Source organism: Oncorhynchus nerka, linkage group LG15 (assembly GCF_034236695.1).
Source record: "Oncorhynchus nerka isolate Pitt River linkage group LG15, Oner_Uvic_2.0, whole genome shotgun sequence".
Classification (NCBI taxonomy): Eukaryota; Metazoa; Chordata; class Actinopteri; order Salmoniformes; family Salmonidae; genus Oncorhynchus; species Oncorhynchus nerka.
Genome location: NC_088410.1, coordinates 74,003,466 through 74,029,693, shown reverse-complemented (window position 1 = coordinate 74,029,693; position 26,228 = coordinate 74,003,466). Strand labels below are relative to the sequence as shown.

General features: G+C 44.9%; 1 protein-coding gene across 1 annotated transcript in view; it reads left to right on the top strand.

Moving 5' to 3' along the window:
• LOC115142337 (membrane-associated guanylate kinase, WW and PDZ domain-containing protein 3-like) overlaps positions 1-26,228 on the top strand; it is a 182,316-nt gene that overhangs the window by 124,029 nt on the left and 32,059 nt on the right. The window contains exon 3 of the mRNA XM_065001892.1: positions 9,881-10,000. Within this exon, the coding sequence (XP_064857964.1) occupies positions 9,881-10,000 (120 nt within the window). The remainder of the gene's footprint in view (positions 1-9,880; positions 10,001-26,228) is intronic.

Genomic DNA, 26,228 nt, shown 5'->3' with positions numbered 1-26,228 from the left:
TGAAATGACGTGGAAACAACGTTCAGTCAACCAGTGTGTGCCCAGTGGGACAGTTCTTGAATAAGCTGTTTTAAATTCCTGCACACTTATAAAAAATGTATCTTTAACCCATTTTCTCTTCTTCAAAGTAAATGCTATGGCCACAAAAGCACTGAGGCTCCTCATTTTTGCAATACTTTTTCCCCTCTGTATTTGACACACGAATCCCAGTGGATTTTTCAAGTGCCAAGATGAAATAATGCAAAAAAATGCCATGTTATATTTCTGGTCCTCTTTTTCTGAGTGAAACCGCCTCTGATGTCCCTGCTGAGGCGTGACTCTTTCTTTGTCTGTGTCTGTGGCATCGATGCTAGCCAGGTCTTAGAAAAGTAGGACCGCAGTATATGAAAGGGAGAGATTATGAACGACTTGATGGAGTGCCAATTTGGGACCAAGGTAGACACATGTTCATGCATTCTCATTATATCTCTCACACACACATACTGTACAAAACACACACACATTGCCAAGAGTTACACTGCTGAGGGAGAAGTGCTTGCTTCAGATGAACGTGACCATGTGAATCAAGATTATTATAATAAATTAAAACGAAAACTAATCATGAAAAAACTATTTTATAAACTGATATAAAATAATTAACAAAACAGTTTTAGAAAACTAAAACTATTTTATTTGACTGCAAAACTAACTAAAATAAAAACCATCATGAATTATGGTCCCCCTAAACTTTAGGAAAAAATCTAAATGGGTTTTAAAGCTTTTCTTTCTTCTAATGGGGTTTTCAAGTTTTTGAATCTGGCCGGCAAATGATGCCAGGTGTTGCCGATATTTCAAATAGGTTGAGCTTGTGAATCACTATCACTAGCTATCACTTGCTAACAGAATAGAAATCTGATACTGTAGGTATAATAGAACAGCATGGTTGACTGTAGATATATATATATGTGTGTGTGTGTGTGTGTGTGTGTGTGTGTTTCAGTGGAGGCTGGTGGGAGGAGATATAGGAGGTCCTGCTCATTGTAATTGAATAAATGGATCAGAGTCAAACATGGTTTCTATATGTTTGATACCATTCCATTTATTCCACTCTGGCCATTACAATAGCTCCTCTGCTGTGTGTATGTGTGTATTTCTGTTTGTGTGTTTATGGGTGGTTGTGGTGTGTGTGTGTGTGTTTCTGTGTGTTTGTTTGTGGGTGGTTCTGGTGTGTGTGCTTGTGTGTAAGGGTTGGATGTGTAGAGAGTGCAAATAGTCTCTGAGGTGCAAGTAGTTACTAAGGTGCAGGGAGACAGATAGGGTTAGCTGTTCAGCAGTGATGTCATGGTTGTAGAAGCTGTCTCGGAGCATGTTGTAGGGCCATATAAAATCAGTTATGCTTTTTTGCCTGATTCCGTTTATTTATTTCCCAAATTCGGTTTTCTGTGTTTTGTTGTTCATGGTTTTCGGTCTGAAAATCACACTTTTTAAATAGAAAAACAGACCATTTGGATGTTCTAAGTGCTCAACAATGCTTAAACCACATCAGGAGACCACTTTTGAGGTCTAGGTGTAGTGGCCCTTAATTCAACTTCACACTAGCCAGAGACTGTTGTTTGGTTAGCGATGATTCTGTAGCGCTCATGTGATTGCAGTGTTTGCAAAACAAATGGCCACTGTACTGATGAAAATATTCATGATATCATTCTGCCAGGTAGGCATAGCTACTTTGTAGTTAGCATTTCATTGATAAGGTTTTTGGGGACCTTTCCCTCTACTAGAAGTCTGTTGTCATTACATTAGCAACGTCACTAACGAGTACACAAAAAGGCAGACAAGCACTCACACACAGACAGGGGCATTCCTATGCCTTTGCCTCTTCAGAAATTGAAGGAAAATATGGATCACTGATGCAGTTTGTTCATGTCTTATAATAATCTTGGCCAAATTAATGCACTTTCTAATAAGTTCTAATTTTGTTAACATTGCTGAAATTCCATTCTAATGTCTGGATTTCATGATTCTGTCCACGTTCTCAACAACGTACATTTGATTGTGTTCTACCGTTGGTCTGAGACCCATTCCTCGGATACCGCTTGCCAGATGGTAACAGAGTGAACAGTCCGTGGCTCAGGTGACTGGAGTCCTTGCTGGTCTTCCGGGCCTTCCTCAAACACCGCCTGGTGTAGATGTACTGGAGAGCAGGGAGCTATGTCCCAGTGATGTGTTGGACCATCTGCACCACCCTCTGTACAGCCTTGCAGTTGAGGGCAGTGCAGTTGCCATACCAGGCGGTGATGCAGCCAGTCAAGATGCTCTCAATAGTGCAGCTGTAGACATTTTTGAGGATCTGAGGGCCCATGCTGAATTTCTTCAGTCGCCTGAGTTTGAAGAGGCGCTGTTGTGTAATTGCTTCATGTGTGATTGGTCCAAAATATTTTTTGCACCAGTCTAGGCGCTAATCCTTTAAAATCCAAATCACATTGAGATTGACTTCATCATTTAAACCTTACCTAACCTATAACCTGACCCATGACCCAATCTGCATACCCTGCCCGTCATCAGTTGAGACACAGCATACTCTTGAATACAGGGTGGGTGTCATTTCAATCATAGAAATATAATTCATAGAATGAACCTATCCCTTCAGACCACTGCAATAGCTGGTACACCATTGTCTTATTCTATTCTATTATTCTATGATCTATATTTATGTGATTTCTTCCTATGGAAGATGGACAGTTTAATTTAGAACAATGGATAAGTTAGCATTCTCTGTTGTGTGGATCTCCAACCATCTTTGTTGTACCATTTAAAAGTAGACATTTCAATATAATTCACATTTTAGTAAATATATTAGCCAAATTATGACACCCAGTTTGTATGCTGTGTCTCCACAGATGGCGGGCACAACACAAACACCTTAGAGTATTAAAATAGGGTCTAAGATACAAAATATAGTATATGAACATTAACAAATTGGAGTTTATGCATTTTTTTGATAATTGATGTAAAAAGTGACATATATATTTCGCACATGGAATAGCCTTCAACAGACTGATGAGTGTCAGAAGAAAGTTATTTGTTTCTGGCCTTTTTGAGCCTGTAAACGAACCCACAAATGCTGATGCTCCAGATTACATAACTAGTCTAGTTTTATTGCTTCTTCAATCAGAACTGTGCTAACAAAATTGCAAAAGAGTTTTCTAGCCTTTTAAAATTATCAACTTGAATTAGCTATCACAACGTGCCATTGGAACACCGGAGTGATGGTTGCTGATAATGGGCCTCTGTACGCCTATGTAAATATTGCATAAAAAATTCATCCATTTCCAGCTACAATAGTCATTTACAACATTTACAAAAATGTCTACACTGTATTTCTGATCAATTTTATGTTATTTTAATGGACAAAAAATGTGCTTTTCTGTCAAAAAGAAGGACATTTCTAAGTGACCCCGAACTTATGAACGGTAGTGTATATACAGTACCAGTCAAAAGTTTGGACACACCTACTCATTCCAGGGTCTTTATTTATTTTTTCCTATTTTCTACATTGTAGAATAATAGTGAAGACATCAAACTATGAAATAACACATATGGAATCATGTAGTAACCAAAAAATTGTTAAACAAATCCAAATATATGTAATATTTGAGATTCTTAACCACCCTTTGCCTTGATGACAGCTTTGCACACTCTTGGCATACTCTCAACCAGCTTCATGAGGTTGTCACATGGAATAGATTTCAATGAACAGGTGTGCATTGTTAAAAGTTAAGAAGGAAAGAAATTTCACAAATTAATGCGTTTGAGCCAATCAGTTGTGTTGTGACAAGATATGGGTGGTATACAGAAGATAGCCCTATTTGGTAAAAGACCAAGTCCTTATTACGGCAAGAACAGGTAAATGTTTATTTAAAAAAATAAAATGTAACCTTCATTTAACTAGGCGAGTCAGTTATGAACAAATTCTTATTTACAATGACGGCCGACCCCGGCCAACCTATGTGACTCCCAATCACGGCCGGTTGTGATACAGCCTGGAATTGAACCAGGGTCTGTAGTGACGCCTCTTGCACTGAGATGCAGTGCCTTAGATCACTACACCACTCGGGAGCCCCAAGCTTGGGAGCCATAAGCAAAGAGAAACGACAGTTCATCATTACTTTAAGACATGAACGTCAGTCAACACAGAACATTTCAAAAACTTTGAAAGTTTCTTCAAGTGTAGTCGCAAAAACCATCAAGCGCTATGATGAAACTGGCTCTTGTGAAGACCGCCACAGGAAAGGAAGAACCAGAGTTACCTCTGCTGTAGACGATTAGAGTTAACTGCACCTCAGATTGCAGCCCAAATAAATGCTTTACAGAGTTCAAGTAACAGACACATCTCAACATCAACTGTTCAGAGGAGATTGCGTGAATCAGGCCTTCATGGTTGAATTGCTGCAAAGAAACCACTACTAAAGGACACCAATAAGAAGAAGAGACTTGTTTGGGCAAAGAAACACGAGCAATGGACATTAAATCGGTGGAAACCTGTCCTTTGGTCCGATGAGTCCAAATTTGAGATTTTTGGTCCCAACTTCATGCCTTTGTGAGACGCAGAGTAGGTGAATGGATCTTCGCATGCGTGCTTCCCACCATGAAGCATGGTGGAGGACATGTGATGGTGTGGGGGGGCTTTGCTGGTGACACTGTCAGTGATTTATTTAGAATTCAAGGCACACTTAACCAGCATGGCGAACACAACATTCTGCAGCGATACGCCATCCCATTGTGTTTGCGCTTAGTGGGTCTGTCATTTGTTTTTCAACAGGACAAAAGGACACCTCCAGGCTGTGTAAGAGCTATTTGACCAAGAAGGAGAGTGATGGAGTGCTGCATCAGATGACCTGGCCTCCACAATCACCTGACCTCAACCCAGTTGAGATGGTTTAGGATGAGTTGGACCGCAGAGTGAAGGAAAAGCAGCCAACAAGTGCTCAGCATATGTGGGAACTCCTTCAAGACTGTTGGAAAAGCATTGCTCATTTGGCTGGTTGGGAGATTGCCAAGAGTGTGCAAAGCTGTCATCAAGACAAAGGATGGCTACTTTTAAGAATCTAAAATCTATTTTGATTTGTTTAAAACTTTTTTGGTTATTAGATGATTCCATATGTGTTATTTCATAGTTTTGATGTGTTCACTATTATTATACAAGGTAGAAAATAGTCAAAATAAAGAAAAAACCTGTGAATGAGTAGGGGTGTTCAAATTTTTGACTGGTACTGTATATATACACTGCTCAAAAAAATAAAGGGAACACTTAAACAACACAATGTAACTCCAAGTCAATTACACTTCTGTGAAATCAAACTGTCCACTTAGGAAGCAACACTGATTGACAATAAATTTCACATGCTGTTGTGCAAATGGAATAGACAACAATTAGTAAGACACCCCCAATAAAGGAGTGGTTCTGCAGGTGGTGACCACAGACCACTTCTCAGTTCCTATGCTTCCTGGCTGATGTTTTGGTCACTTTTGAATGCTGGCGGTGCTTTCACTCTAGTGGTAGACGGAGTCTACAACCCACACAAGAGGCTCAGGTAGTGCAGCTCATCCAGGATGACACATTAATGCGAGCTGTGGCAAGAAGGTTTGCTGTGTCTGTCAGCGTAGTGTCCAGAACATGGAGGCGCTAACAGGAGACAGGCCAGTACATCAGGAGACATGGAGGAGGCCGTAGGAGGGCAACAACCCAGCAGCAGGACCGCTACCTCCACCTTTGTGCAAGGAGGAGCAGGAGGAGCACTGCCAGAGCCCTGCAAAATGACCCCCAGCGGGCCACAAATCTGCTCAAATGGTCAGAAACAGACTCCATGAGGGTGGTATGAGGGCCCGACGTCCACAGGGGGGGGTGCTTACTACAGCCCAACAGCATGCAGGACGTTTGGCATTTGCCAGAGAACACCAAGATTGGTGCTCTTCACAGATTTTTATTTTATTTTATTTTATTTTTTTTCACCTTTATTTAACCAGGTAGACTAGTTGAGAACAAGTTCTCATTTGCAACTGCGACCTGGCCAAGATAAAGCATAGCAGTGTGAACAGACAACACAGAGTTACACATGGAGTAAACAATTAACAAGTCAATAACACAGTAGAAAAAAAAGAGTCTATATACATTGTGTGCAAAAGGCATGAGGAGGTAGGCGAATAATTACAATTTTGCAGATTAACACTGGAGTGATAAATGATCAGATGGTCGTGTACAGGTAGAGATATTGGTGTGCAAAAGAGCAGAAAAGTAAATAAATAAAAAAAGTATGGGGATGAGGTAGGTAAAAATGGGTGGGCTATTTACAGATAGACTATGTATAGCTGCAGCGATCGGTTAGCTGCTCAGATAGCAGATGTTTGAAGTTGGTGAGGGAGATAAAAGTCTCCAACTTCAGCGATTTTTGCAATTCGTTCCAGTCACAGGCAGCAGAGAACTGGAACGAAAGGCGGCCAAATTAGGTGTTGGCTTTAGGGATGATCAGTGAGATACACCTGCTGGAGCGCGTGCTACGGGTGGGTGTTGCCATCGTGACCAGTGAACTGAGATAAGGCGGAGCTTTACCTAGCATGGACTTGTAGATGACCTGGAGCCAGTGGGTCTGGCGACGAATATGTAGCGAGGGCCAGCCGACTAGAGCATACAGGTCGCAGTGGTGGGTGGTATAAGGTGCTTTAGTAACAAAACGGATTGTACTGTGATAAACTGCATCCAGTTTGCTGAGTAGAGTGTTGGAAGCAATTTTGTAGATGACATCGCCGAAGTCGAGGATCGGTAGGATAGTCAGTTTTACTAGGGTAAGTTTGGCGGCGTGAGTGAAGGAGGCTTTGTTGCGGAATAGAAAGCCGACTCTAGATTTGATTTTCGATTGAAGATGTTTGATATGAGTCTGGAAGGAGAGTTTACAGTCTAGCCAGACACCTAGGTACTTATAGATGTCCACATATTCAAGGTCGGAACCATCCAGGGTGGTGATGCTAGTCAGGCGTGCGGGTGCAGGCAGCGAACGGTTGAAAAGCATGCATTTGGTTTTACTAGCGTTTAAGAGCAGTTGGAGGCCACGGAAGGAGTGTTGTATGGCATTGAAGCTCGTTTGGAGGTTAGATAGCACAGTGTCCAAGGACGGGCCGGAAGTATATAGAATGGTGTCGTCTGCGTAGAGGTGTATCAGGGAATCACCCGCAGCAAGAGCAACATCATTGATATATACAAAGAAAAGAGTCGGCCCGAGAATTGAACCTTGTGGCACCCCCATAGAGACTGCCAGAGGACCGGACAGCATGCCCTCCGATTTGACACACTGAACTCTGTCTGCAAAGTAGTTGGTGAACCAGGCACGGCAGTCATCAGAAAAACCGAGGCTACTGAGTCTGCCGATAAGAATATGGTGATTGACAGAGTCGAAAGCCTTGGCAAGGTCGATGAAGACGGCTGCACAGTACTGTCTTTTATCGATGGCGGTTATGATATCGTTTAGTACCTTGAGCGTGGCTGAGGTGCATCCGTGACCGGCTCGGAAACCAGATTGCACAGCGGAGAAGGTACGGTGGGATTCGAGATGGTCAGTGACCTGTTTGTTGACTTGGCTTTCGAAGACCTTAGATAGGCAGGATGGATATAGGTCTGTAACAGTTTGGGTCCAGGGTGTCTCCCCCTTTGAAGAGGGGGATGACTGCGGCGGCTTTCCAATCCTTGGGGATCTCAGACGATATGAAAGAGAGGTTGAACAGGCTGGTAATAGGGGTTGCGACAATGGCGGCGGATAGTTTCAGAAATAGAGGGTCCAGATTGTCAAGCTCAGCTGATTTGTACGGGTCCAGGTTTTGCAGCTCTTTCAGAACATCTGCTATCTGGATTTGGGTAAAGGAGAACCTGGAGAGGCTTGGGCGAGTAGCTGCGGGGGGGGCTGTTGGCCGAGGTTGGAGTAGCCAGGCGGAAGGCATGGCCAGCCGTTGAGAAATGCTTGTTGAAGTTTTCGATAATCATGGATTTATCGGTGGTGACCGTGATACCTAGCCTCAGTGCAGTGGGCAGCTGGGAGGAGGTGCTCTTGTTCTCCATGGACTTCACAGTGTCCCAGAACTTTTTGGAGTTGGAGCTACAGGATGCAAATTTCTGCCTGAAGAAGCTGGCCTTAGCTTTCCTGACTGACTGCGTGTATTGGTTCCTGACTTCACTGAACAGTTGCATATCGCGGGACTATTCGATGCTATTGCAGTCTGCCACAGGATGTTTTTGTGCTGGTCGAGGGCAGGTTCACACTGAGCACATGTGACAGACGTGACAGAGTCTGGAGACGCCGTGGAGAACGTTCTGCTGCCTGCAACATCCTCCAGCATGACCGGTTTGGCGGTGGTTCAGTCATGGTGTGGGGTGGCATTTCTTTGGGGGGCCGCACAGCCCTCCATGTGCTCGCCAGAGGTAGCCTGACTGCCATTAGGTACCGAGATGAGATCCTCAGACCCCTTGTGAGACCATATGCTGGTGCGGTTGGCCCTGGGTTCCTCCTAATGCAAGACAATGCTAGACCTCATGTGGCTGGAGTGTGTCAGCAGTTCCTGCAAGAGGAAGGCATTGATGCTATGGACTGGCCCGCCCCTTCCCCAGACCTGAATCCAATTGAGCACATCTGGGACATCATGTCTCGCTCCATCCACTAACCACGTTGCACCACAGACTGTCCAGGAGTTGGCGGATGCTTTAGTCCAGGTCTGGGAGGAGATCCCTCAGGAGACCATCCGTCACCTCATCAGGAGCATGCCCAGGCATTGTAGGGAAGGTCATACAGGCACGTGGAGGCCACACACACTACTGAGACTTGTTTTAAGGACATTACATCAAAGTTGGATCAGCCTGTAGTGTGGTTTTCCACTTTAATTTTGAGTGTGACTCCAAATCCAGACCTCCATGGGTTGATACATTTGATTTCCATTGATAATTTTTGTGTGATTTTGTTGTCAGCACATTCAACTATGTAAAGAAAAAAGTATTTAATAAGAATATTTCCTTCATTCAGATCTAGGATGTGTTATTTTAGTGTTCTCTTAATTTTTTTGAGCAGTGTATATATATATATATTTTATGAATCATTTAATAGATTGACAACCCTGTTTTGTAAACTTTGCAAACTTTCAAATGAAATCAAACTCAACAGTTTTTTCAGTGATGATATCTGATATCTGATGGTAGGGTGGAGTATGCAAAATGGGTCAACTTTGTACACCTCCATCTCCTGAATGTTTTGACATTCAGGTCCAAATAGTAACTGTATCATCACTTCTACCATTAGCAAACATGTATGGAATATTTCATTCAAATTAAAATGGGTGGAGGAGAAAGTGATTCAATTCATATGGAATTACTATATTGACTGTGTTGGGGGTATAAAGTTAAAAGTGTGCTCAAAGACTCTCTGCTCCCAAGTAGATACTCAGCACCCTCAAAGCAAAGCACAGTTCATCTTCATGTTTCCCTCAACAAGTTGACAATGGAATAGTTACAGTAGCAGCAATATTGGTGTGACATCTAAATGATGCTGCAGGTGAGATAGAGGCTTGGCATGTAGCGGTGCCCTCAGTAATTGCCTTATGGGAGACATTTTCAGGGACTAAAGCTGGCATAAGAAGACAGAAACAGACATCCTGTTAATGAGAGAATGCTGTGAACCCCCTAATGCTAATATCACACAATCCCCATGTCCTTTTCTTTGATCTATCTGTGATACCAGTGAGCACGAAATAGGCCCTCCCTCCATATGTTTCCTACCCTTTGCATCCGTGTTCATGGGCTCATTCTATATTCAATTGTTATTGTATTCTCATATGCTCATATGTTTGTATTTGTTTGTGTGATTAACAGGCACCACACGGCTGCCCAGAGAAAGGGAGGTACCGGGTGTGGACTACAACTTCATCAGCGTGGGAGACTTCCGTATCCTGGAGGGGAGTGGCCTTCTTCTGGAGTGCGGAACCTACGATGGTGAGGATTCACTAAAGAATTCAAAAGCGTTCAATAATTGATTAAGAAACTTAATAGTCCGTTGTTGAATTAATTACAGCTGCCAAGAGTGAATTGCATTGGCCAAGGCTAAATAGATTTATCAGGCAAACATTATTAAGAGGCTTGTTTGAACTGAAACCTTCGATCACAAGGAGGCGAGGATACTCAAGAGCCCTTGAGCTGCTCTTTCCATTAAGAACTCCTTTAATCTATAGATGTGCTGATAGGCTGCCCCACCTGATCTCCAACCTCAGTAGATCCTCTGTAGATGTTTTAACCTGCTGAACTGTGTCTGGCCAGCTGACTCCACTACTGCAGAGATCTATAGATGTGCTGATAGGCTGCCCCACCTGATCTCCAACCTCAGTAGATCCTCTGTAGATGTTTTAACCTGCTGAACTGTGTCTGGCCAGCTGACTCCACTACTGCAGAGGCAGAGGAGAAGCTATCTATGGTTTATTCATGTATTTATGGCCCTCTCTACCTATGAGGTCGCATGCTTCCAAAAACTACTGGCAGTTACCAGATGTCTTTATATGGCCTCCCATCCTTGCGGTATCCTCTCCGACAAAAGAGGTGCCCTCTTTATAAAGGAAAATCTGTTTAGTTTGTGCCTTGGTGATGACACGCTGAACTTGGCTGTTGTGTGAACTCCTGTATGTAAACATAGCAAATGTTGTTATAGCAGCAGATGACAGTTCATACATAGTAAAATACATATATATTTTATTTTCAGTGTTGACACAAGAATGTCTGTTTATGGGTTTTCCTGCTATTGTATGTAGTCACTCACAGTTGAATGAGTTGAATCAGTTTTACAGTTTTACTTTTTAATAGCACTTCAATGGCACATTAAGTACTCACCCTGCATCATGGGGTTGAATAGTCTCAGAGTATTTATGTCATGAAGAATTGGAGCCGAGGATTTTTCTCACATTGTCCAATGATTATGGCAATAGCATGATCATCTCTTCTCTTTAAGCTCAGTCTTTCATACACCAAATCCTAGCTGCCTGCTGTGGAATCAGAATGGAATGGACTCAGGCTTTGAATGTTAGAGGAGCACCTCTGGTCTAGTGATTGGCCCATATCACATATCCTTCTCTCCAGTGTAAGAGTCTTACCAACCAGACGCACAGGGTCTCTGAAGGAGCTTGGCACTGGCAGGTCCTGACTGTTGACAGTTTCAAGTTCAAGTTTCATGCACAACTCAAAACTCAATAATGTACATTATTACTAGAAAAAAAGTAAAATAAGGAATTTGAAATACACAATAAAGTAAGTAAGTATAGTATATACAGGAAATATACAGTTCCAATACGATATTTGCAATGTGCAGTGATACTGGAGTGATGGAGGTAGATACAGTGCATCCGGAAAATATTCAGACTTTTTCCACAATTTGTTATGTTACAGCCCTATTCTAAAATTGAATAAATATTTGTTTTATCCATCAATCTATACACAATACCCCATAATGACAATGTAACAAGGTTTTTAGAACTGTTTGCAAATGTATTAAACATTTAAAACAGAAATACCTTATTTAGATAAGTATTCAGACCCTTTGATATGAGACTTTAAATTGAGCTCAGGTGCACCCTGTTTCCATTGATCATCCTTGAGCTGTTTCTACAACTTAATTGGAGTCCACATGTGGTCAATTCAATTGATTTCACATGATTTGGAAAGGCACACAACTGTCTATATGAGGTCCCACAGTTGACAGTGAATATCAGAACAAAAAATTGTTCGTAGAGCTCCGAGACAGGATTGTGTTGAGGCACAGATCTGGGGAAGGGTATCAAAAATTATCTGCAGCTTTGACGGTCCCCAAGAACACAGTTGCCTCCATCATTCTTAAATGGAAGAAGTTTGGAACTACCAAGGCTCTTCCTAGAGCTGGCTAACCTGAGCAATCGGGGGAGAAGGGCCTCGGTCAGGGAGGTGACCAAGAACCTGATGGGCACTCTTACAGAGCTCCAGAGTTCCTCTGTAGAGATGGGAGAACCTTCCAGAAGGACAACCACATCTGCAGCACTCCACCAATCAGGCCTTTATGATAGAGCCAGACAGAAGTCATTCCTCAGTAAAAGGCACATGACAGCCTGCTTGGAATTGGCCAAAATGCACCTAAATGACTCTCAGACAATGAAAAACAGCATTCTCTGGTCTGATGAAACCAAGATTGAACTCTTTGGCCTGAATGCCAAGCGTCACATCTGGAGGAAACCTGGCACCATCCCTAAGGTGAAGCCTGGTGGTGACAGCATATGTTTTTGTGGCCGGGACTGGAAGACACGTCAGGATCGAGGGAGAGATGAATGGAGCAAGGTACAGAGAGACCCTTGTTGAGAACATGCTCCAGAGCGCTCAGGACCTCAGACTGGGGAGAAGTTTCACCTTCCAACAGGATAACGACCCTAAGCACACAGGTAAGACAATCCAGTAGTGGCTTCGGGACAAGTCTCTGAATGTCCTTGAGTGGCCCAGCCAATGCCCGAACAGGAACCCTATCGAACATCTCTTGAGAGACCTGAAAATAGCTGTGCTGCGACGCTCCCCACCAAACCTGACAAACCTTGAGAGGATCTGCAGAGAAGAATGGGAGAAACTCCCCAAATACAGTTGTGCATTCTTCAAGGCAAAACTGCCCCAGCTCCTTCAAGTTGGATGGGTTCCGCTGGTGTACAGCAATCTTTAAGTCATACCACAGATTCTCAATTGGATTGAGGTCTGGGCTTTTACTACGCCATTCCAATACTTTTAAATGTTTCCCCTTAAAACACTCAAGTGTTGCTTTAGCAGTATGCTTAGGGTCATTGTCCTGCTGGAAGGTGAACCTCCGTCCCAGTGTCAAATCTCTGGAAGACTGAAACAGGTTTCCCTCAAGAATTTCCCTGTATTTAGCTCCAGCCATCATTCCTTCAATTCACCAGTTTCTCAGTCGCTGCCGATGAAAAACATCCCCACAGCATGATGCTGCCACCACCATCCTTCACTGTGGGGATGGTGTTCTTGGGGTGGTGAGACATGTCGGGTTTGCGCCAGACATAGTGTTTTCCTTGATGGTCAAAAGCTAATTTTAAACTCATCTGACCAGAGTACCTTCTTCCATATGTTTGGAGAGTCTCCCACATGGCTTTTGGCAACCACCAAACATATTTGCTTATTTGGTTCTTTAAAAAAATCATTTATTTCACCTTTATTTAACCAGGTAGGCCAGTTGAGAACAAGTTCTCATTTACAACTGCGACCTGGCCAAGATAAAGCAAAGCAGTCCGACACAAACAACATGGAATAAACAAACATACAGTAAATAACACAATAGAAAATTGTATATAGTGTGTGCAAATGAGGTAAGATAAGGGAGGTAAGGCAATAAATAGGCCGTAGTGGCAAAAATAATTACAGTTTAGCAATTAAACACTGGAGTGATAGATGTTCAGAAGATGAATGTGCAAGTAGAGATACTTGGCTGCAAAGGAGCAGCAAAATAAATAACAGTATGGGGATGAGGTAGTTGGATGGGCTATTTACAGATGCAGTCATCTGTGAGCTGCACTGACAGCTGGTGCTTAAAGTTAGTGAGGGAGATAAGAGTCTCCAGCTTCAGTGATTTTTGCAATTTGTTCCAGTCATTGGCAGCAGAGACCTGGAAGGAAAGGCAGCCAAATGAGGAATTGGCATTGGGGGTGACCAGTGAAATATACCTGCTGGAGCGCGTGCTATGGGTGGGTGCTGCTATGGTGACCAGTGAGCTGAGATAACGCTGGGCTTACCTAGCAAAGACTTGTAGATGACCTGGAGCCAGTGGGTTTGGCGACGAATATGAAGCGAGGGCCAGCCAACGAGAGCATACAGGTCACAGTGGTGGGTAGTATATGGGGCTTTAGTGACAAAACGGATGGCACTGTGATAGACTGCATACAATTTGCTGAGTAGAGTGTTGGAGGCTATTTTGTAAATGACATTGCCAAAGTCAAGGATCAGTAGGATATTCAGTTTTACTGTTTGGCAGCATGAGTGAAGGATGCTTTGTTGCTAAATAGGAAGTCGATTCTATATTTAATTTTGGATTGGCGATGCTTAATGTGAGTCTGGAAGTAGAGTTTGCAATCTAACCAGACACCTAGGCATTTGTAGTTGTCCACATATTCAGAACCGTCATATTCAGAAGTCAGAACCGTCCAAGCAGGTGCAAGCAGCGATCGTTTGAAGAGCATGCATTTAGTTTTATTTGCATTTAAGAGCAGTTGGAGGCCACGGAGGGAAAGTTGTATGGCATTGAAGCTCGTCTGGAGGTTAGTTAACTTGGCTTTCGAAGACTTTAGAAAGGCAGGGTAGGATAGATATAGGTCTGTAACAGTTTGGGTCTAGAGTGTCTCCCCCTTTGAAGAGGGGGATGACTCTGGCAGCATTCCAATCTTTGGAGATCTCAGACGATACGAAAGAGAGGTTGAACAGGCTAGTAAATAGGGGTTGCAACAATTGCGGCAGATAATTTTAATAAGAGAGGGTCCAGATTGTCTAGCCCGGCTGATTTGTAGGGTCCAGATTTTGCAGCTCTTTCAGAACATTGGCTATCTGGATTTGGGTGAAGGAGAAATGGAAGAGGCTTGGGCACGTTGCTGTGGGGGGTGCATGGCTGTTGACCGGGGTAGGGCTAGCCAGGTGGAGAACATGGCCAGCCATAGAAAAATGTTTATTGAAATTCTCAATTATCGTGGATTTATCGGTGGTGACAGTGTTTCCTAGCCTCAGTGCAGTGGTCAGCTGGGAGGAGGTGCTCTTGTTCTCCATGGACTTTAGTGTCCCAGAACTTTTTGGAGTTTGTGCTACAGGATGTAAATTTCCATTTGAAAAGGCTAGGCTTTGCTTTCCTAACTGCCTGTCTATATTGGTTCCTAACTTCCCTGAAAAGTTGCATATTGTGGGAGCTATTCGATGCTAATGCAGTATGCCACATGATGTTTTTGTACTGGTCAAGGGCAGTCAGATCTGGAGTGAAGCAAGGGCTATATCTGTTCCTGGTTCTAATTTTTTGAATGGGGCATGCTTATTTAAGATGGTGAGGAAAGCACTTTTAAAGAATAACCAGGCATTCTCTACTGGCGGAATGTCAATATTCTTCCAGGATACCTGGGCCAGGTCGATTAGAAAGGGCTACTTAAAATGCTGAAGTGTTTTAGGGAGCGTTTGACAGTGATGAGGGGTGGTCGTTTGACCGCAGACGCATTACGGATGCAGGCAATGAGGCAGTGATCGCTGACATCTTGGTTGAAGACAGCAGAGGTGTATTTGGAGGGCAGGTTGGTTACGAATATCTATGAGGGTGCCCGTGTTTATGGATTTGGGGTTGTACTTGGTAGGTTCATTGATAATTTGTGCGAGATTGAGGGCATCTATCTTAGATTGTAGGAAGGCCCTGGTGTTAAGCATGTCCCAATTTAGGTCACCTAACAGTATGAGCTCTGACAATAGATGGGGGGGCAATCATTCCACATATGGTGTCCAGGGCACAGCTGGGGTGAGAAGGTGGATTTTTAAAATGTAGAAGCTGAATTGTTTTGGGCACAGACCTGGATATTATGACAGAACTAACTCCGCCCCTTTGGCAGTTCTTTAAGCAATGGCTTTTTTTCTGGCCACTTTTCCATAATGCCCAGCTCCCTGCAGTATGCGGCTTAAAACGGTCCTATCGACAGATACTCCAATCTCCACTGTGGAGGTTTGCAGCTCCTTCTGGGTTATCTTTGGTCTCTTTGCTGCCTCTCTGATTAATGCCCTCCTTGCCTGGTCTGTGAGTTTTGGTGGGCGACCCTCTCTTGGCAGGTTTGTTGTGGTGCCATATTATTTCCATGTTTTAATAATGGATTTAATGGTGCTCTGTGGGATGTTCAAAGTTTCTGATATATTTTTTTAACCCAACCCTGATCTGTACTTCTCCACAACTTTGTCCCTGACCTGTTTGGCGAGCTCCTTGATCTTCATGGTGCTGCTTGCTTGGTGGTGCCCCTTGCCTAGTGATGTTGCAGACTCTGGAGCCTTTCAGAAGTGGTGTATATATACTGAGATCATGTGACACTTAGATTGCACACAGGTGGACTTTCTTTAACTAATTATGTGACTTCTGAAGGTGATTGGTTGCACCAGATCTTATTTAGGGGCTTCATAGCAAAGGGCGTGAATACATATGCACACACCACTTTTACGTTTTATATTTTTATAATTTTTTTAAACAATTAATTTTTTGAATTTCACTTGTGTCCATTACATGAAATCCAAATAAAAATCCATTTAAATTACAGATTGTAATGCCACAAAATAGAAAACGCCAAGGGGGATGAATACTTTTGCAAGGCACTGTATATCCCCCATAGCTAAGGAGGGGCTTTGTCACACAGACTCACCCAGTGCAATGCCAGACCTGCCCCGCCCAGTGAGCTGAGGCCTCTTCCTTCTCCCAGGCGGTGCTGCTGGGATGCAGTTCGTGCCAAGGTGGCCCACAGGGTCCCAGGTTTCATGCCAAGCAGACACAGCCATCTGTGCCAGGCTCTGAGAGGGAGTCCGTCTGGGCTCAGCCCTCACTCTGGCGCTGCTCTTCTGTGTGGTTCAGGTCGGGTCAGGCAGCACAGCACAGGGACAGCTGCCCAGAAATTAACAAAGCACATGGTTTGGGGCTGCAGACATAACTGTTACCAGGAAATGGGAGGGTCTGTCTAATTCAAATTCTTGTCAAATGTTCTTGGGCTAGGGAATCCCACTGTGTTCATGATTCTGATTCCTATGAGAACTGTGAGTACATACAGTATGAGTGTACATATGAAATTATACAGTAAGGTGACTCATCAACCTCTTGGCATTTCCCATGTTTAAGTGATGTCAAACAAGCCACCCCTATGCTTGTCAGTTTATGAGGCCTCCCCGTAGTTTAAAATAACAAATTATAGCAGAAATCTCCCCTGACTGGGCGCTTTCACACTCCTTCACATTTATGACACACATTTACCCAGAGATATGTTTTTGTAAGTAATTCATCAACGTGCTACAGCATCTGACTGATGAATGGCAGGAACAGGCAGGGATTAGCGAGCGGCCCCCAATCTCTCCCTGCTATCTCTGTTCCACCGGTGTTAATGAAACCATCTCTGAAAAATGCAGATGAGTGTCATTTGGAGAACAGTGGTGAGTGGTGAGCCCGTAGCGCGACACATGACAATTGGAGGGAGATGCTTTGATCCACTTTACCATACTGTAGCTACTATCATTCTGCGTGTTAGGGGCCCTTGACTGACAGAGATGGGGCTTTTCAAAGACACAGCTGAACAAGTATTGTTTGGTCATTGAATTGGAAGGATTTTCTACCAAGCATTGTGTTGTATTTGCTGCACTTGCTTTTTTTAAATCTTTGTCCTATTTCCCCACTTTGTTACCTTATAGAGAGATAATAAATCTGTGTTTTGAGTTTGTGCATATCTTCTATAATAGACGTACCTGCAATGTTTACATTTTAATAGGTGGAGAGATAGATAAAAATGTTTATAAGATGAGAATAAGCACAGTACAAATGAAAAGGAGATCAATTTTACAGAGGGTAATTATTTACCCTATTTCCCAGTGGCATCTTTTCCCGGTTCTTTAATTAAGCTGCTTATGAATTATGTTTCTACTGAATAGGCTCTGTGTAATTGTTACTTTTTGTAAAGCAATGTAAGTATTTGACCTTAAAATATAATATTGCCTAAATATAATTCCATATTACTCCCATGAACATATTCACATGTTTTGCAAACAAATACACATAAAATATTGTCGGCTTCTCAAATCAGTGTGCACATAAAAAATATCTAAAAAAGATCTTAATGAATGTTGAATAATTACATTTTCTGTGCATTCATTTTTATACACAGTGTTCAACAGCTAGTCAGAGATTGATCATCCCATGAGCTAAATGAGCAGATTACGCTCTATTATCTTCACAAAATATTTATAGGCAGTGTCACGAGGTTTTTCTTCATCAGGAGAAAAAACTCTCATAGATAGTTCATTGCTATATTCAATGATCAGTGCAATTGGTTGCTGAAAAAATCCCTAGTGGGGAGACAGGCTTCTGACAAACATTTGTGTGGCAAATATTTGGCCCAATTTGACGCAAATTTACAGCAAGATCATATTTTCACATGCAAATTAGTTTTGTGGCAAACTGTTGCGGCAAATCTGGTAAGCAATTCTGAGAAACTTGTGGTGAACATTCTACTGATTGCTAAAAAAAAATGCTGCATACTCATTATGAATATGGATATTAAATCAGGTTTTTGGCAACATTGTGTATAAACAACATTGAAATGTTGTATCTACATGAACCAAATCACATATAACATTAAAAGAACTTGCTTCTCACAGAGTAAACTAAACATACAAAACATTTCTAAATACACTAAACAACATGTATTCAATGCCTTAACAGATCAAAACAAATCCAATACAACTTGAAATCATCAGGATTCTAATGAAGAAAAGAGCAAAGACGGGATATTTCCCAAATAAATTGTCTAATTAATATTTTTATATAGCTACAACATTTAGATGAAATGTGAACACTACACCCAAAAAATGCCGGGTTAAAAATGTGGTTATTTGGTAACCCAATGCTGGGTAAATATTGGACAGAACACACACTGGGTTATTTTGACCCAGCCAGTTGGGTTGTTGTGATTACCCACATTTGGGATTACCCAGACTTTGGTCTAGTTTTACCCTTACCACTCAAATGCGCCCATTCACTTTCATGCTGGTTTGACCCAGCAGCTGGGTAATTTTTAATGTAATTAGGTTATTTTCAGGAGGCGTAGCTTATTTTCAGGGGCGTAGTTTACATATAGTTATTTTCTGGTCACCCGTGAGAGTAAATGTTATTCCTGTTCATCATATTAAAGGACAACTCCGCCACTTTTCAACCTCATTCATTATCTCCAGCACCATACCATTGTCGACATATGTGAAAACAGCGTGTTTCTATGATCTGTGGTTAAAAAGATAAGAATAAAGTGCTTCTCTGTGACATCACAGGGTACGATTAAAAGTAAGAAAAACTGTGATTTTCAAAACCTGCAATGAGTTTCAAGGCAGAAGGAGGGTATTTTCTTGATCTCCATGTCACTGTGAATCTCAAAGTGTTTGTAAATCACACATTTTTTCATTTGAGGCATAAATGTTTTACTTTATATACTTTTCTACAAAACGTGGAAAAGCGCCTTTTTCACATACAGTACCAGTCAAAAGTTTGGACACACCTACTCATTCAAGGGTTTTTCTTTATTTTGACTATTTTCTACATTTTAGAATAATAGTGAAGGCATCAACTATGAAATAACACATGGAATCATGGAGTAAAAGTGTTAAACAAATTCAAATATATTTTAGATTTTAGATTCTTCAAAGTAGCCACCCTTTGCCTTTATGACAGCTTTGCACACTCTTGGCATTCTCTCAACCAGCTAAATGAGGAATGCTTTTCCAACAGTCTTGAAGGAGTTCCCACATATGCTGAGCACTTGTTGGCTGCTTTTCCTTCCCTCTGCGGTCCAAACTCATCCCAAACCATCTCAATTGGGTTGAGGTCGGGTGATTGTGGAGGCCAGGTCATCTGATGCAACACTCCATCTCTCTCCTTCTTGGTCAAATAGCCCTCACACAGCCTGGAGGTGTGTTGGGTCATTGTCCTCTTGAAAAGCAAATGATAGTCCCACTAAGCGCAAACCAGATAGGATGGCATATCGCTGCAGAATGCTGTGGTAGCCATGCTGGTTAAGTGTGCCATGAATTCTAAATAAATCACAGTGGGAAACACACATGTGGAGAGCATCCGTTCATCTACTCTGCGTCTCACAAAGGCACGGCGTTTGGAACCAAAAATCTCCAATTTGGGCTCTAGACCAAAGGACAAATTTACACAGATTGTAATGCTGCGGGTGTCGTGGGTGTGGAGTCAGACGCAGGAGACAGAGAGTGCAATGCTGTGAGTCTTTAATTGCACCAACGCACCACAGGGTACTCACAATAGTAACGACCCCAAACACAGGGAATGAAAATGTACAACGGAAAAGTCACGACCAGGCACTAACACGTACCTCTACAACAGAGCCGAAGGTTACACTGAAATAATCCCGCACAACAACCAGGCGGGCCGGCTGTCTAATAAAGACAAACTAATCATACCTAAACAGGTGCTACCAATAAACATACAAGGAGGGGGAGGAAAGACAATCAGTGGCAGCTAATAGGCCGGTGATGACGACCGCCGAGCGCCACTCGTGACAGTACCCCCCCCCCTGACGCGCGGCTCCCGCAGCGCGCCGACACCGGCCTCGAGGTCGCCCCGGAGGACGAGGTGCAGGGCGATCCGGATGGAGGCGATGGAAATCCCTCAACATGGATGGATCCAAGATGTCCCCCCACCGGTACCCAGCACCTCTCCTCCGGGCCGTACCCCTCCCAGTCCACGAGGTACTGCAGGCCCCTCACCCGGCGTCTTGAGTCCAGAATGGCCCGGATCGTGTGCGCCGGGGACCCCTCGATGTCAGAGGGGGGGGACCTCAGCACCTCACTGTCCTGCAGGGGACCAGCTACCACCGGCCTGAGGAGAGACACATGAAACGAGGGGTTAATACGATAATAGGAAGGGAGTTGTAATCGATAACACACCTCGTTTATCCTCCTCGGGACTTTAAAGGGCCCTACACACTGCGGACCCAGCTTCCGGCAGGGCAAGCGGAGAGGTAGGTTTCGGGTCGAGAGCCAGACCCTGTCCCCCGGTACAAACACGGGGGCCTCACTGCGGTGGTGGTCAGCACTCCTCTTCTGCCGTCCACTCGCTTGTTGTAGAGATTCCTGGACGGCCCTCCAGGTCTCCTTGGAGCGCTGTACCCATTCCTCCACCGCAGGAGCCTCGGTCTGGCTCGGATGCCATGGTGCCAGGACCGGCTGGTACCCCAACACACACTGAAAAGGGGACACGTTAGTAGAGGAGTGGCGTAGTGAGTTCTGAGCCATTTCAGCCCAGGGAATGTAGCGTGCCCACTCCCCTGGCCGATCCTGGCAATACGACCGCAGAAACCTACCCACCTCCTGGTTCACTCTCTCCACCTGCCCATTACTCTCGGGGTGATAACCGGAGGTCAGGCTGACAGAGACCCCCAAGCGTTCCATGAACGCTCTCCATACCCGAGACGTGAATTGGGGGCCCCGATCAGAAACGATGTCCTCCGGCACCCCGTAGTGCCGAAAGACATGGGTGAATAACGCCTCCGCAGTCTGTAGGGCTGTAGGGATACCGGGCAACGGGAGGAGACGGCAGGACTTAGAGAACCGATCCACAATCACAAGAACCGTGGTGTTCCCCTGAGACGGCGGAAGATCGGTCAGGAAATCTATGGACAGATGTGACCATGGCCGCTGTGGAACGGGGAGGGGTTGTAACTTCCCTCTAGGAAGGTGCCTAGGAGCCTTACTCTGAGCGCACACTGAACAGGAGGAGACATAACCCTTAACGTCCTTAGCCAAAGTAGGCCACCAATACCTCCCCTGAAGGCTCCCCACTGTCCTCGTCACCCCAGGGTGACCCGAGGAGGGTAGGACATGAGCCCACCGAATCAGCTTGTCCCGAACACCAAGCGGCACGTACCTTCGCCCCGCTGGACACTGAGGAGGAGCGGGTTCAGCCCGTAACGCCCGCTCGATATCCGAGTCCACCTCCCATACCACTGGTGCTACCAGCTTTGAGGCGGGAAGGATGGGAGCAGGTTCGGTGGACCCATCCTCCGTGTCGTAAAGGCGGGACAGTGCGTCAGCCTTTACGTTCTGGGAGCCCGGTCTATAAGACAAAGTAAACTGGAACCGGGTGAAGAATATGGCCCACCTTGCCTGACGGGTTAAGTCTCCTAGCTGCCCGAATATACTCCAGGTTCTGGTGGTCGGTCCAGATGAGAAAAGGGTGCTTAGCCCCCTCAAGCCAGTGTCTCCACACCTTCAGAGCTCTAACCACCGCTAGCAACTCCCGGTCCCCCACATCATAGTTACGCTCCGCTGGGCTGAGCTTCCTTGAGAAGAAAGCGCAGGGGCGGAGTTTTGGTGGCGTACCCGAGCGCTGCGATAGCACGGCACCCTCCCCAGCCTCGGACGCGTCCACCTCCACTATGAATGCTAGAGAGGGGTCCGGATGCGCCAACACGGGCGCATCAGTGAACAGCGCCTTCAACTTGTTGAACGCTCCGTTCGCCTCTGCTGACCACTGCAACCGCACCGGGCCCCCTTCAGCAGTGAGGTAATGGGAGCCGCTATCTGGCCAAAACCCCGGATAAACCTCCGGTAGTAGTTGGCAAAACCCAAAAACCGCTGCACCTCCTTTACCGTGGTTGGAGTCGGCCAATTACGCACGGCCCTAATGGGGTTGCCCTCCATCACTACCCCCGAGGTGGAAATGCGATATCCCAGAAAAGAGACGGCTCTTAGAGAACACGCATTTCTCAGCCTTGACGTATAGGTCATGCTCCAGCAGTCTACCAAGCACCTTGCGCACCAGAGACACATGCGCGGTGTAAGTGGCCGAGTAGATCAGAATGTCATCGATATAAACAACCACTCCCTGCCCGCACAGGTCCCTGAGAATCTCGTCTACAAAGGATTGAAAAACGGCTGGAGCATTTTTTAACCCATACGGCATGACGAGGTACTCATAGTGGCCTGATGTGGTACTAAATGCGGTTTTCCACTCGTCTCCCTTCCGAATACGCACCAGACTATACGCGCTCCTGAGATCCAGTTTTGTGAAGAACTGCGCTCCGTGGAATGATTCCACCGCCGTAGCGATGAGAGGTAGAGGGTAACTATACCCCACTGTGATGGCGTTTAGACCTCTATAATCAATACACGGACGCAAACCTCCCTCCTTTTTCCTCACAAAAAAGAAACTCGAGGAGACGGGTGAAATGGAGGGCCGAATGTACCCCTGTCCCAGCGACTCCGTGACATATGTCTCCATTGCCAACGTCTCCTCCTGGGACAGCGGGTACACGTGACTCTTGGGAAGCGCAGCGTCTACCTGGAGATCTATCGTACAATCCCTTCCCGGTCGATAAGGTGGTAATTTAGTCGCTTTCACTTTACTGAAAGCGATTGCCAAATCGGCATACTCGGGGGGAATACACACCGTGGAACCCTGGTCTGGACTCTCCACCGACGTAGCACCGATGGAAACTCCCAAACACCTTCCAGAACACTCCTCTGACCACCCCTGGAGAACCCCCTGTTTCCACGAAATTTTAGGATTGTGCCGGGCCAGCCAGGGAGTCCCCAGCACCACTGGAAACGCAGGTGAATCAATAATAAAAAAACTGATACGCTCCCTATGATTCCCCTGCGTTATCATGTCCAGTGGGACCGTGGTCTCCCTGACCATCCCTGACCCTAATGGCCGGCTATCTAGGGAGTGCACGGGGAAAGGAGAATCTATCGGCACCAGCGGAACCCCTAATTTAAGGGCGAGTCCGTGATCCATAAAGTTCCCAGCTGCGCCTGAATCGACTAGCGCCCTATGCTGGGAAGAGGGAAAAAAGTGAAGAAAAAAGGTTAAGACAAACATGTGGCCAACGGGGGGTTCTGGGTGAGTTTGATGCAGACTCACCTGGGATGATCGAGAAGCGTTCCGCCTGCCATCTCTACTCCCAGACGGACCCCCCCAGCACCGATCAGACGTGTGTCCTCTCCGACCACAGTTGGTGCAGGGAAGGCCTCCTCCTCCGGTACCCCTCGGCGCAGCCCCTCCCAACTCCATCGGAATGGGAGCGGAGGGGCTGGGTTGTGGAACGCACAGGACCCTCTCTGAACGCCCGCGGGCAGCCAGCAGATTGTCCAGTCGAATGGACATGTCAATCAGCTGATCCAGTGACAGAGTGGTGTCCCGACACGCTAACTCCCGGCGGACGTCCTCTCGGAGACTACACCTGTAGTGGTCCATAAGGGCCCTATCGTTCCACCCAGATCCGGCTGCCAAGGTCCGGAACTCTAGCGCGTAATCCTGGGCGCTCCTCCTCTCCTGCCTGAGATGAAAAAGTCGTTCTCCCACCGCTCGGCCGTCTAGAGGGTGATCAAACACGGCACGGAAGCGGAGGGAAAACTCTGGGTAGTGCTCCCGCTGAGTCTGGGCCATTCCAGACTGCGTTCGCCCACTCCAGAGCACGACCCGTGAGGCAGGAGATGAGGACACTCACCCTCTCCGCTCCTGAGGGAGTGGGTCTAACGGTGGCCAGGTATAGCTCCAGCTGAAGCAGAAACCCCTGGCAACCCGACGCCGCTCCATCATAAGCCCTCGGTAGCGTCAGACGGAGGGTGCTGGAGTCGAGTGATGGGGAGTCCGGGCCGTGGGTGCCGAAGGTGGAGAGAGGAGACCACTCCTCTCCCATCGGTCCATTCTCTCCATTACTTGATCCATCGCGGATCCGATCCGATGGAGAACGGTGGTGTGGTGGAGAACCCGTTCCTCCATCGATGGGAGAGGGTTGGCTGCTGCTCCTGCTGACTCCATTCAATTTGATTTAGGTGCGGGATTCTGTAATGCTGCGGGTGTCGTGGGTGTGGAGTCAGACGCAGGAGACAGAGAGTGCAATGCTGTGCGTCTTTAATTGCACCAACGCACCACAGGGTACTCACAATAGTAATGACCCCAAACACAGGGAATGAAAATGTACAACGGAAAAGTCACGACCAGGCACTAACACGTACCTCTACAACAGAGCCGAAGGTTACACTGAAATAATCCCGCACAACAACCAGGCGGGCCGGCTGTCTAATAAAGACAAACTAATCATACCTAAACAGGTGCTACCAATAAACATACAAGGAGGGGGAGGAAAGACAATCAGTGGCAGCTAATAGGCCGGTGATGACGACCGCCGAGCGCCACTCGTGACACAGATCTAATGTCCATTGCTAATGTTTCTTTGCCCAAACAAGTCTCTTCTTCTTATTGGTGTCCTTTAGTAGTGGTTTCTTCACAGCAATTCACCATGAAGGCCTGATTTTACACAGTCTCCTCTGAACAGTTGATGTTGAGATGTGTCTGTTACTTGAACTCTGTGAAGCATTTATTTGGGCTGCAATGTCTGAGGCTGGTAACTCTAATGGACTTATCCTCTGCAGCAGAGGTAACTCTGGGTCTTCCTTTCCTGTGGCGGTCCACATGAGAGCCAGTTTCATCATAGCGCTTGATGGTTTTTGCGACTGCACTTTAACAAACTTTCAAAGTTCTTGAAATGTTCTATATTTACTGACCTTCATTTCTTAAAATAATGATGGACTGTCATTTCTCTTTGCTTATTCTTGCCATAACATAGACTTGGTATTTTACCAAATAGGGCTATTTTCTGTATATCAACCCTACCTTGTCACAACACAGCTGATTGGCTCAAACACAATAAGAAGGAAAATTCCACAAATGAACTTTTAGCAAGGCACACCTGTTAATTTAAATGGATTCCAGGTGACTATCTCATGAAGCTGGTTGAGAAAATGCCAAGAGTGTGCTAAGCTGTCATCAAGGCAAAGGATGGCTACTTTGAAGAATTTTAAATATAACATATATTTTGATTTGTTTAACACTTTAGTTGGTTACTACATTATTCCATATGTGTTATTTCATAGTTTTGATGTCTTCACTATTATTCTACAATGTAGAAAATAGCAAAAATAAAGACAAACCCTTGAATGAGTAGGTGTGTCTAAACTTTTGACTGGTACTGGTAGGGTGTTTCTACATATGTAGAAATATGTATTGTGCTAGAGATAATGAAAAGTGGTGGAATTGCCCTTTAAGTTTGTATGCTGCAAATGAAAATGTTCTTTGAATATTTTTGCACATTATATATTTTAATATAATAATAATAATAATAATAATAGTATTATTTACATAATGTATCAAAGTGGTAACTATCCAAACATTGGTATTCTTATAGGCTCTTAAGGATCTCATACACTTGTGTAAGCCTCATGAAAGCTAAAAGAATGGCGGTGTTCAACTATCTTAATGAATGTTGAATAATTATATTTTCTCTGCATAAATTTAGATACCCAGAGTGTTCAGCAGCTAGTCAGAGATTGATCCATCCGTGACCTAAATTAGCAAATGATGCTCTGTTATCTTCACAGAATA